The following is a 13,816-nucleotide window of genomic DNA, read 5'->3' on the forward strand; positions in this document are numbered from 1 at the left end:
TAGTCCTCTGCATTTCCTTAAACTCAAATCTTCACTATTACCTTTACACCCTGACACTGTGTTCTGTATAAGTGAAAACACATCTCATTCATTCTAGTAAACTTAGCACTAAGCCTGTGTACTTGTCAAATGGTTGAATGAACAAATGAATAAACAAATATGCTCATGAAAGTGATAAAAGCATAATACCAAATTGAAAAATACAGACATTTCATAAACATACAAGAAGAAAATAAATACTAGGGAAAACTGTATAACAAGATAAAAGTATAATGGGTGTTCATATAAATGAGAGAATTATGGGCATTTGTCCATTTTATGCTTACTTCTATTTTCTGAATTTTTAACAAGAAACTTTTCAAAATGTAAAATACTAGTTATCAAAGAAGGCAAAGTTATATAAAAGCATATGTTTTCTTACTTTTAAATAATACTTGGGCAATAAATTCCTATTATATTTCTGCCACTACTAATAATCCAAAAGATAACATTCCAAATTAATCTGAAGGCAGTTTTTCAGAACTGTAAAATATTTAAGAATTACATATTGAAAGGTTAATGACTTAAAATAGCTTGCATAAAAATTCAAGTGCATTCAAGTTTAATATTTAGACTGCCAAAAATCATTCTTTCCATGTAAAAGCATTAAGCAGAGAGAGTCTTGCCAGGTGTCATCCACCCAGCCTGTTCAGTGCCAGTGTCCACAGTTGTTTGTTTCAGAACCTCTAATTAGCTGTCTTATCTTCTGCTAGGAATTCTTCTGGTGCTATGTTTTAATCATCCAAATTAATTGAAATACTGTAGCAATTTCAGATTCACATTTTCAAAATTAACAACACATAAAATAAAATCACCCATAAATCTGCTTGGTAACAACAGCCACTAATGAACTCTGCAAAACACTCCACATCCCACTGCTAATTTATACAGCACTATACAGCTGGGTCTCAGGAACAAATGCTTTTCTCTGTCCAAAGTTGGGCATAAGATGTGTCCATAGAAGAGCTCTAGAAGGATCTCTAGAGCCAAATGCACTACAGTTAAGTCACCAGATGGTCCATGAGCTCAGGTAAAGTACCTTAACCTCTTAGAGCTTTGGTTCCCTCCACTGAAAAACCCCAATGATCCATGATAAGACATCACTTCCATGATTGCATGATGTAAGATTTTTAACTTCTACCTTGCTAGGAGACCATATCGCCTTCTTTGCTTGCACACACTAATGAAGCAAGCAGCCACATTAGAAATCATCATACAGGGAAGAACTGCAGAGAGCCTCTCACAGATTGGGCTGGGAATTGAGGCCCCACAGTTCACCAGCTCAAAAGGATGGAATCCTGCTGACAACTATGTAAGTTTCCAAGTAGGCCCTTCCCTAGGTGAGCTTCCAAAAGAGATTCAACCCTGGCCAACATGTTGCATGAGGCTTTGAAAGAAAATGAAGCAGAGAATCCATGTAAGCCATGTTCAGATTTCTGACTCACAGAAACTGACTTTAAGCTCATAAATTTAGAGTATCCTGTTGCATAGCAATAGAAAACTAATATAGATTTGCATATGCATTAGTTATAATCATCATTACTATCGTCCATTATAGAGCACATACGGTGGGCTAAACTTTGTTGATAAGACACTTGGTTTCTTATTCCATTTAACCTCATAATGACACAAGAAGGTGGCTGCTACTATTATCCCCATTTTGGAGATAATGAGAAAATTCCTAAAATTATGCAACTAGCAAGTGGAGGTGGAGTACACAAACCATGACCCATACCACTACAGAACCTCAGGCTAAACCACTGCACAGGGCTGCCTCTGGCAACTCAGAGTGCTGAGTGAGTGAAAGTGCTTAATACAAACAAAACCTAGATCTTCACTTTCTTCACTACTCCTCCGCTGCCACAGTAGCAGGCTGCAGTCTCAACTTGATGCCTCAAAGGCTGTATTCTCTGACCCTCCACATTTTCACCCTGACCTTTCCAGCAGAGAGAGCATCTTTCATCCCCTTTTTCTCCATAAAACAAGTTGCACTGGGTCCTCCTTACTCTGCTCTCTATTGGGATGAACCAATCTATGTTAATATTTAGTAGGTAAGCAGGAGCAACAGATTGGTGCCTTCTAAAAGTGTAGTACCTTCATTCAAAAGAGAATATCAGCTTGGTATTTTAGGTACAAAGCATCACAAGAACAATTTGTGGCAACTGCTGTAAAGCAGTTACCAGGTGGAATAAACCTTTGTTAGGAATCTCCACTTTCTATCTTAAGTATATTCCTCAAGATTTACTTATTTTGATTAGAAAACAATCAAATAGAAGAGGCTTCAAGTGGAATAAAAAAGAGAAGGTAGGAGCACTGAGAAAATTAGCCACAGTAAGCCCAAAGATGAAACATCCGAAAATGGTTATACACAATAAAGAGATACATTATAATCTGCCAAAACCAAGTATCTCTTCCCCTTCCCTCATTCTTTTGTAAACACAGAATCGTAGAAAACAAATTCCATGTGGACAGGCTAGGTTATCCCCGCTCCCCATTTTGGAAGTGGGAACAGAGCCAGGCAGAGCAATCACAGGGAACTACGGATGCAGCAACTGCTCTAGGATGAGTGTATGGTCCAGGCTGGGCCAAGCTTCCTTAGAATTTTTGCTAGATATATTGAGGAAAAGATCTTCTGTTTTCTCTGGATTCCCTAGCTATGAGGACAATGTACGCTGAGAGTGGCAGTGAACACTTTCACCTGGATGAGACAAACCTACCGGAGGTGCCTGTTGAGAGGAATTCAGCAGAGAAAGGATAACTGAGACACAGGGTAAAACTGAACCCTGACGGTATCAGCTGAGTCCCTGGATCTAACTTTGCCTGAAGCCAAACACTCTGGAGTTGCCACTTACCTAAATCAGTATGCCCTTCTCCCTTTATTCTTAAATAGTTTGAAATGGATTTATGTCATAAACAAAAGCATGCTGGTAGATAGTCTTGAACTGAGCCAAACCTGGTAACAAACTGGTAACTTCATTTAGCTGTAAAATTTCTTTTACTGAAGTATCTGCTAGACATTTTTTTCCTTGTCCTGTGAACTTTTTTATTTAGTCCACAATGAATTTTTTCCTAGCTACATTCATTGTGATCTATATCATTCACCAGCCAATATCACGCACTTGGTTAGTTCATTATATTCAGAACAGTACTACTGTTAACATGCTGTTTCTCTTCAACAAAATTCCAAATTCATCAAAGGCAAGGAAACTTCCATGTATTTCTAATATTTGTATAGGAAAAAAGCATGTTAATCTCAAAAGAAAAGTGATCCATAAAAACAATTATGAGAATCTAACATAAGCTTTTTCTTTCATTCAGGTTAAAATTTTAAAAATCAACGTGATCTGGCTATGCTAAAAGATAACTAATTACCAATCTGAGTCACTTTGACAGAAATTCCACAATATACACTCTAACATTCTAATTCATTTGGTAGCCATTCTTACTATTTTATATAGAACTCTTATGGTATTAAAGAATACGTTATCAATATTGCCTCTCTTGATGTCAGGTGGATATCATTTGCATCAAATATTGTTATTGGAAGTCAGTAAGTTTTGCCCCAATTGATTCCTTTCATTTACTTTAGACCCAAGCTCTAAAATGAGGTCAGTCCACAAGAAATTCCTGAAGGGTCTCTAGTTAGCTTTACATAGCATATTCTTCTGAAATGAAATAGTATTCACCTAGCAGAGCCACAGATAGGGAAAAGGAGAAGCAGGTCATATCTGATCTCCCAAGTAAGGAACATTTTATTGATAATGAATAGTTAAAGCAGCTCTCAGGGTTCAAGACTTTCTTTGTAAAATATTTTTTAAACATTGACTAGAATGCATAAAGATAATAATTATTGCAATAATAAAATATATATTAGAAGTTCCTAAATGATCCACAAGAAGGTTTTGTATATAATAATCCAAATGTTTTGTTAATTTCAGTAATCACATCCACTCTGGGAGGCTAAGGCAGGAGAATACCAAGTTCTAGGCCAGCCTAGACAACTTAAGAGACTTAGCAAGATCCTGTCTCAAATTTAAAAATAAAAAGGGCTGAGGATGTAGCTCAGTGTTAAGGCCCTGGGTTCAATTCCCAGTATACCCCCCACCCCCAGGCATACACAAGTTACTGATGCCATGTTTGCCATCTAAAAGGACCCCCAGGTGCATCTTCGAATATTCATCTCCTCTTTGTTCCTATTCTGAAGGTACCTAAGCAATGTAAAAGACTGGCTTGGCAAGGCATGTACAGGCCTGCCAGGCAACTACAGTGATCCTTTGTGAACAGAAAGGGAGAAATAAATCCTCAAACCAAAAAAGACTCAAGCCAGGGACTGTGATGTTCATTTCAGAAATCTGTTATCATGGTAAAGGGAATTAGAAAGGTACTCCTGAAAATAACTACAAGGGGATCAACTGCCTTAGTGTAAAACTAGTCTTATTGTTCATAGTTTAATAGAAGGTAGGGAAAAAGCAGCTACTTTAAAAACCAGAGCATGCTCTCCAGCATTCGTTCACAGCTTGGATTTCTCATTTCTCTGCAATGAATCTTAATCACTGGGTTCTACTGTCCCAGTTTTTTCAAGTTCATTTCTTTGATTGTGAAATATATTTTTACACATTCACAGGTATGCTAATACTTAGATTAGGATTTATATTTGATGATAAATTAGTTTTGGAGGTGACAGAAGAGATAGAAGTAGGTTTGACTGATTAATATAGAACTATTACAATTTATGGTAACTGCTACTTATTTATTATAGACAAAAGCTCGTTTACTAAAATCTTTAAGAATGTATATTTTTCCCTTAAAAAAATAAGGAAAGTATATTTTTAGATCAGTCGTTCAAAAGCACTGGGTTGCTATTTTTCTCATCAATGTATACTATTTGGAAAGTAAAATATAAATTTTCTCTATTGAGCAAATTGATAATATGTTTAAAGCAAATCTAAAAGAAACCAACAATTCTGTTCAAATTTGGCACACACTTAATAATCCTTTGAAATTAAAACACCAAAGAGAGTCACATTAAATTCTAATTTAATACAATAAACCAGCACAAAAATTTATTTATATAAATATAAACACCAATGCATAAGCCATTTTAAAAGCAATTTGCTTATATTGTCTGATTCACTTTGCTTTTTCGCATGTACTAAGTGACTATAGAATTTTTATGCTTATAAGACTATTTATTGTTTTTAAGATACCATTCCATTATAGATCCATATATAAGGATATGATACTAAAACTTTTATATTTATATTTATGTAATCAAAACTTTGTGCTTGCTATCTGCTCCTTTCCTGAGTAGAAAAAAGTTATATATTATATAAAATTACATATTATATAAAATTATATATTATATATAAATACATATTTGTGGTAAAAGTACATGTTTTATAATTAATAACATTGCCATGCTTAATGTCTTATAAGACACAGAGTTGGTAGCGAAAGAAAGATTACTTGAATTCTTTTCTTCATACAAGACTACATGTATCAATCCTGTGCATAACAGAGAAAGTGACCATCTTTGAAGATGTTCTCTGCTAAGCTATCTCCTGGGTAAGAAAAAAACACAGCCTTTCTAAACACAGATATCTTTCTGTAATCAAGAATTTAACAATGAGCACAGGAGCAGCCAGAGGTTTCTGAAAGGACTCATCAATTTTACCATTATCTGTACATTTACTATTCAAGGTTATAACAAATCACTTGAGTAACTTAAACTCAGAAAGGGAGAGAACTACCTACACATGCCCCAACCACTCCATCTAATCTTAGGCAGAAAAAGGGCTTAAATTTTTTTACAAGCTAATGACTAGACTTAAATACAGAATGCTATTCTACAAATATAAGACAATTGTGCAATAGTCTAAAAACATGAACTCCGTGGAAAGAATACATGCCCTGGCATACAGATTCACCTCATGAAAACTGAAATAAATCTTGTATCTTCTATGCTTAGCTAGAAGGAAATTTTTAAAGCTCAGTATTAAAATTTAATTGGTAACTTTGACCTTGAGTGCCACTTTAGGTGAAAAATATTACACCAGTTCTCAGATTTTCTTGAGATTTATGATCTCATGTTCTTGAAAAAGGCCTAGCACTTTTGTGTTCCTGAAATAATTGATCTGTCTGTTACAAGTGTTGTTTTCCTGATACCAACATCTGTCTAAGGAAGAAATGTACAAACTGATGAAAATACCGCTACATTTAAGTAATTCAAGAGCTACCAGAATTTGCATCTAACATTACTATTTTTATAAAAGCAGTCAAGATTGTAAGTTGATAAATCTAATAGCAGATAATAGAAGACAAGAAAAAATAAAGTGCAAAGTCACTTGCAAATACTGTTATACAGATTAATCACAATTATCAATAGAGTTAATGTTTAAATATGACAATAAGCCACAAAGCAAACCTATTGCTCACATTTTTCTTGGGTTAGAAGAGAACGCCACAAAATACATTTTCAACTTTAGGAGTTTTTCTTTGTTTCTTCATTATAATCACAAACACTAATAATTTTACCAAAAAACTCTCAACCATCACTGTTGATTTTATTTTTTGGTAAAGAGAAGCAAAGCACCATGAAAGCCATTAGATAATGCACAATAATGGCAAATCAAAGAATGACTATGATTACGTAACTTCTTACTTTGGTGGAAATTCAACATAAAATTCAGGTTCTGTTTGCAAGGAAACAGCTGGCAAGTATGACTGATTGTTCACATGACAAAATGTCCATCAGTAAATAATATCCTTCAAAAGAAACTAATTAGTATAATAATTGCTATCACTTAGCATTTACTACATAGTGGGCACTATCAAAAGTACTTTATATGTATTAAATCCTGAAATGTTTATATCCACTTTCTAAAGTTGTTGTATTAGTCTCCTTTTATAGACAAGGACACTGGAAAACAGAGAGGAAAAATTATTGAATGTCTTTGAAACAGTAGGTAAAAAGCTAAGTCCAGTTTCCAGCCAAGGCAATGTACTCAGAGCTGTACTTCCTACCACTAATGATGGAATGGTACATTAATAACACATCTATAAGAGGAATTGAAAAAGCAAAAGGTCCAATGCCTTCAGAGAAAGTATAGACTCATCCATTCATTCATGTAACAAACATCTGTTAAGCACCTACAACCCCACAGAATTATACATTAAGTTCTTTCCCAACATGAAAGGTCCATAGAAAAGATACACAATTTACATTTACACAGAGCTCTGAAATTTGAGCCTGATGGAGCAGCTACACCTGGCTTAATCATTTTTTTTTCCTACAAGCCAATCTAGTGAGGCCTTTGAACAGTCAGAGTATTAGCACTGGAGACATAATTCCAGATAATTCAAGTGTAATCCAAAGATGGCTAAAGGGAGAAAAGGTTGTTACCTCATCTGTAGCTTCAATAGCCAGAACATTTTCTATTTTTTAAATACAGGAAAATGAGAAATACATTTATATAAATTAATTATACCTAATAGGAAACTATGCTATACATAAACATAACATACAGCACTACTTCTTTCACCTTTGTGAGGTTATGTTTCATGAATTTCCACAATCTCTGAACAAAGAGAAATTGCTGAAGAGTTACAAAACCATCCCTTTTAGGAAAAAGAAATATAAATTTATTTTATTAATGGGCTGGCTGGCTATATTTATAATCTGTGAACTGACTATATTTTCCTTTAAATAATCTAAGAGACTCTAAAAAATCTTTGCTATAAATTGTTAAGAGTTAAATGTGCTCCTACTGATACACTATAAATACAGAAATGCATATCCATGGAGGGGAATGGTCTAAATAAAAATGCCCATAGAAGAAAAAAATAAAGCATTTAAAATAACATTTATGAAGGTTAGAAAATTTTCTGAAATAGAACTACAACTTACACAAAATAAGAAAAAGTATTATGTGTATGTTCACAGTCATACACTCCTACTACGTAGAATAAAAGAAGTCACTTCTAAGTATTATTTCAGAATCTTCTGCAAAGGGTTTTGTCTTGGAAAAGTAAGAACTATTAAAAACAAACCAGAATCCAATTTTTTAATGACCTCAATTTTTTGTTCTGTAGTTAAAAGATTAAAACTGATCTCAGGATACGAGTGAGGCAATTTCTAGCCAGAGGCAACAAAGCTCCTATAAATCTCAGACAGCTCATAAACTGGCAGGGCTACCATGAGTGTGGCTTCAGTTGAAAGCTATAAAGCTTTGAAAACTAAACTTTACAACTAGGCGAACATTGCTTATGATAACAAAACAAAACACAACACATAATCCAGATTATTTTTCAGCAAGGCTATTCTGTATTTCATGTTCCATTTGATTTACTGTCAAGTTCATACATTTGAAATCTCTCAGTTGAGAATATCTCTTACCTCTAATAGGAGAATCATGTACAAAGCAACATATTTGGTAATTAAACTGTGGAAAGCACTGCTTAATGGATGAAAAATATAATTATACTAACATAATGATAGGGCAAACCTCACAAAGTTAAATAGAACATAACTGAATATTTTCTGTAGATAAATCATTGGTCTCCATAAAGGACACTTGTTTACAAAGTCCTTACAACCATGCTTCTGTTTTTAAATTGTACAAATACAGGATGAAGTATCTTTCCCACATGGGGAGGTTACCAGTTGTATGCTCTTCCCTAATCCCTTAGAAAAAATGCTGATTTTGAAGTACTGGTTTGCTGCTTAGTTTTCTTACCAGATTCACGAGGACATAGAAGATTTCTGGGAACATTAGCATTAACCAGGCACCCTGAGGCTGTTCAGTAAGTGAATAACCAGCTCAACTGTTGATTGTGGAGAACGTGGTACTGGGGGTTATTCATCATGTGAATGATTTACAATTTAGACCTTTACCTCCTGGCCACACAGTGTATGCACCAGACCATGAAGAACAAAGGCCAACAACATGCCCAACTTTCTACAGCAATCCCCATAAACTTTCATAATTGCTTAACTGCAGTCATTCTAGAAAGTATACTTAGAAACAAACCTGGGTCCACAGGTCTGGGAGTTCTTCGGAGTCCATTGGTTCGTTTCTGTGCAGAAAGATAAAACAAAGCAAAGCAAAGATGTTTTGGTTATTTAACATTATGAAATTACATTAACTCTTACATTTTGGAAGGACAATGAATGCTGGATTTTTTCCAATTAAAAGCACAACTAAATTTGAACAAAATGTGGTTTTAAAGTTTGCTTTTATAATGTAGCATTTTAAAATAGGTCTTCCACTTGAACATCATCATGTTTGATAAGCCACTGATATAACACTAAGAAAAAGAAATATTTTTGATTGCTATCCCAGGTTTGTTTGGTTTTTGAGGGGCTGAGTGGGGTTGTTTTTTAAGTCATAGTAACTACAAGAAAGAGGAGAACAAAGCTCAGGCAGTCATTCTTGGTGGGAAAATATTCCCAGCAAAGACATTAGCAATAGCCTTAAACTAACCTAATAAATCTCTCATTCAACTCTGTTTGGGTCCTGACAACTAGAAACTGAAGAAAGTAAATAACCTCAAAACAAAGATCTGAAGCTCTGATGTGAGCAAACACTTAAATTAAAATGGTGCCTTAATTACATTGTGTCTGAATACTGTAAAAAAACAAACAAACTGGATGCAGGTAGGGGAGGAAGGGCATAAAAGTGAATTGTATTAGAAAATGATCCCTTAGGATACACTGTGCATTACAAAAAGTACAGAAAATGCATGGTTATACATTTGATTTCATAAACAATAAATTCATTGCCACCTACTAAGTAATCTCACTAAGAAGGACCTGATATTTTAACTTTTTATTATACAACTGGATAAAAAGTTGAATCTATGACTACCATATAATTCAGATTTTTACAAAAGCAATTTTCTTTGTATGTGTGTTGGGTTTGTGCTGTGTGTGAAGACATTCAGAGCACACACAGTTGGCAAAACACACATTAGCCATGGATTTTTCTTAGGATTCCTCTGATGTTGTTTTCATTCATAAGTTAAATGTCTGAACAGCCCAAATGCCCATCAACTGGTGACTGGATAAGGGAAATGTGTTGAGGGGCCGGGATTTAGCTCTGTGGTTCTGCTGCCTGCCTTGCAAGAGCAAAGACACGAGTTCAATCCCCGGTAACAAAAAAAAAGAAAAAGAAAATGTGGGGTTTTTTTTAAATAAAATGGAGTACTGCTCAGCCATAAAGAATAAGAAACTAGAGACATTTATAGTTAAATGGGTGCACATTGGGGCCATACTCTTAAGTGAAATAAATAGGACACACATGTGTAAATACCAAATAATTTCTCTGGTGTGAGAAACTGAAAGTGTAAATGAGAATTAAAATGTATAATATATAATGTGAAATAGGGAAAAAAAAGTACAAAGGGGAAGGGGAAGTGGGAGGGGTAGAGGAAGAGAAAGGAATAACTATGAGAAAAGGGAAAAACAGAAACAAAGTCTTTGTAAATAGGGAGAGGTAGAGAGGTTGAAGGGAGGGCAGGGGAATGGGGAAAAAAATAAGAACCAAGATATATCATGTAAAGTTACAGATCCCCAATAATGAATGTCAGCATATTGTGTATCTAAAATGTACCAATAAAATTAATGAAAAAAAAGTAAAATGTCTGAAATACAGTCTTTAGTTTTCCAAAGAGCCTAAGTCAAAGCTATATACAGCAGATTCTTGGTTTCTCAGGGGAAAGAAAATCGGCAAAACTTTAAAAATGTAATTTTTATCTTTACCCCAACTTCTTTCAAAATGGATTTGTAAAAGACTAATCGGATCATTAAAATCAGCATTTGCAGCTCTGTAGAGCAAGATGGATAACTGTACTGGAAAAACTAAATAAAGATAGTGGCTATGAGAGGAAAATGTTACTCTGGGCCTCTTGCTAGCCAGGGGACAGAAAGAGGAAGCAGGACACAGACTGGCATCTATAACACGAAAAAAACTTTCCAAGAAAAAACTACCCGAAATTGTACAAAATTTTTTGGAGCTCTCTATATAAAGGAACTACACTACCAACAATATTGTCAGCAGGAAAATGCAACTTTGTGCCTCAGTTTCCTCATCTATGAAAAGGAGATATAAAAGCCCCACTTCATAAGAGTGGTGGGGAGAATTAAAGGAGTTAATTCATGTCAAGGGCTTGAAACAGTTCTTGCCACATTGCACAGATTAAGTGATAGCATATTATTACTGTCATTATTAATTTTGTGGAATTTTGAATGTTTAAATTCACACAAAGGATAAATTTTATTAGTAACTCCTTTACTGTTTTTCCCCCCCATTTGGAGACAGATATGTTACTCAGCATGAGCCCAAACTCCTGGACTCAAGGGAAACTCCTGCCTAAACCGGCAGAAGATCTGGGACTGTAGCCATGTGCTGCACTATGTTTTAGGATTTTCATCCTGAAAAGTCATGGAAAATCAGGCACTCTGAAAACAAACTTTTTACAGGAAAGGCTAGCAGTGGAATGAACTATGTATTAAAGAAGAAAAAAATTTAAATAGGAAATTTCAGCTATTTAAACCAAGTACATTTGGAGAATTTGAGTTTTTAATAATTTATAATACAAAAAGTATATTATTAAAAAACATGGAGCATATTTGAACAACTTTAAAATGCAAAAACTCAATTGTCATTCTGTGATCCTTGTCCCTTCCTGATTTGTATTCTCAAACTCCTAGGATGAACCAGATAGGCCCTTGTCCCCAGGAAGCAGAAGAGGGGAAGGTGAAAAGGACATATCTAGTAGCCGCCCACGGGAGCTCTCAGGTACAGTCCTGCAGACCATGAGAATCAGTCTTCAGAGCCTTTGCAACCTGCTTTTATCTACTTAGAAGGCAGGGGGGACAAAAGGGAATTTTATAAGCACTTGGTAATTATTTCTTGCTTCACTACCTGTTACCTGTTACCTGTTACCTTGTCTTTGTTTTTTAAAAAGTACTTTCATTATCCAAGAATCTGTCTTCTTAGCTCTTTTTGGGAAAAAAAATTCTCTTTGTTGATTTTACCAACAAAACAAGCAAAGCTTCATTTGCTATAAGGAAGCAAGCTTTGGTTCTTCTGTTTTAACCTACATTAAGGAATGGATTTAAAGTAGCTGCATAGATATGCAATGCTATGCTTATTGGAGTCAGAGTGGGTCCTGAAGGTTCACTGGAGGCTGGATGTGAGGATAGATCCATGGGTATTGAAAACTCACCTATATCTTGAGAATGAAGTCTATCATTGAAGATAAAAATTCACAATCATAACTATTAAAAGGGAAACAGAAGAGAATTCTAAACCGGTACAAGGAGAGGAAAAATGTCCTTGAATTGAAGGAGGAAATTAAAATCACAGAGTGTCTTGGGGAAAGACACTCCTGAGAGTGAACGCACTATTGGTATGGGATGAAAAAACTCTTCTTAATGTTCTTTCCTATACTTCTTCCTTAAACCAACTAATCTAAGTGAATTGGCCAGCATAAGATTTTACCATATTTCTCCATCCAAAGTAGAGATTATTAGTGCAGTCACACATTAATTAAATAAAATAACACTTATTATATTCAAAACTTAAGCAAATCACTAAAAAATTGCTGACATTTAAAAAAATTAATGTGAAAATTAATTCTTTTAATAAGCTTACGTGTAATTTTTAAAGCATAAAAAGAGCCTGAGAGATTTAATTAATATCATGTGAAAATTATTAAACTTCCTTTAGCACACTTTCTTTCTGTAAATACACCCACTTCATATCACCTTATTAAAATAAAATGAGCCCATCATTCTCAGAAAAAGTCATACATATATCTGACAGGATAAATGTTAAGTAACATGGAGTTAAAGTTCAGAGCTGCACAAGGACTCTGTCTCCATAATCTAGGAACTGTGTGAGAACGTATGTGAAGCAAGGCAGCCTTGCCAGAGTGTTGCCTCTGCTGGAAGAAAAGCCCAACAGCCCTCAGGAAAAACTTTACCTGTCAGGGAAATGCTAGGAGAGATTTTAGCTGAACTTATTTTAGCCTAAATTGGCTTATGTGGCTTAAAAGAAAAAAGAAGATCTTGTTAGGCATTCCCTGAAGTAGACCCTAGATTCTAAGGCACACCCCACATTCTAGATCTAAAGATTCCAGAGACAGGAACAGCCGTACTCTTTCTTAATGCCCTGCTTGTACAAACTATGTGCTTATGCAAAAAAAGTAGAAACAAGTGTTTCATGACATCTTGCTGTATGTTTCATTATTTTTATCAACTATATAAATGTTAGCTTACTTAAAACATTGTTTTTGTTTTTCTTGTTTTGTTTGGTGCTGGAAATTGATAGCACTTTTAAAGACAGATAAATAGTACATGTTAAAATAATTTGGTACAGAGTTTTGTCATTCTTTTATTCTGAAATTCTCCAGTTACTATTTTGGTTTGTTTGTTTGGTTTTTGGTTCATGTAACGAAATATACTCTGTTTACATTTTACTCTTCTCTGCTATGGTATTATTTTTAAAGGTTTTGTTATGGTAATTTTGCAGGGTACAGGGAAATATTTGTTTATTTTCATTGAAGGCAATGTTGACCTGAAATCAGCCATGGTTTTCATTCTTTTGCATTTTTTAAAATAAATTTATTGTGGGAGCTAAGTTATCACATATTTCTAAGACATTACAGTTACACTGTTAAACCAAAGCAGAACATTATCAGATCTTGACTGGGTCAATAGGCCATAGCACTAATCATATTTGTGCTTGAAATGGAAAACTACTAGAAATATGAA

General features: G+C 34.6%; 1 protein-coding gene across 7 annotated transcripts in view; it reads right to left on the minus strand.

The window, feature by feature from the left end:
* Positions 1-13,816, minus strand: part of Vav3 (vav guanine nucleotide exchange factor 3) — a 443,712-nt gene that overhangs the window by 125,877 nt on the left and 304,019 nt on the right. For all 7 annotated transcript variants that reach the window (XM_087213208.1, XM_004853591.4, XM_013075550.3 and 4 more), the window contains one exon: positions 9,069-9,114. In XM_087213208.1, coding sequence (XP_087069334.1) covers positions 9,069-9,114 — 46 coding nt within the window. The remainder of the gene's footprint in view (positions 1-9,068; positions 9,115-13,816) is intronic.

The sequence above is a fragment of the Heterocephalus glaber genome, unplaced genomic scaffold (genome assembly GCF_053883595.1).
Source record: "Heterocephalus glaber isolate CG9 unplaced genomic scaffold, H.glaber_assembly_v1.0 deba00001442, whole genome shotgun sequence".
In the NCBI taxonomy this organism is placed as follows: Eukaryota; Metazoa; Chordata; class Mammalia; order Rodentia; family Bathyergidae; genus Heterocephalus; species Heterocephalus glaber.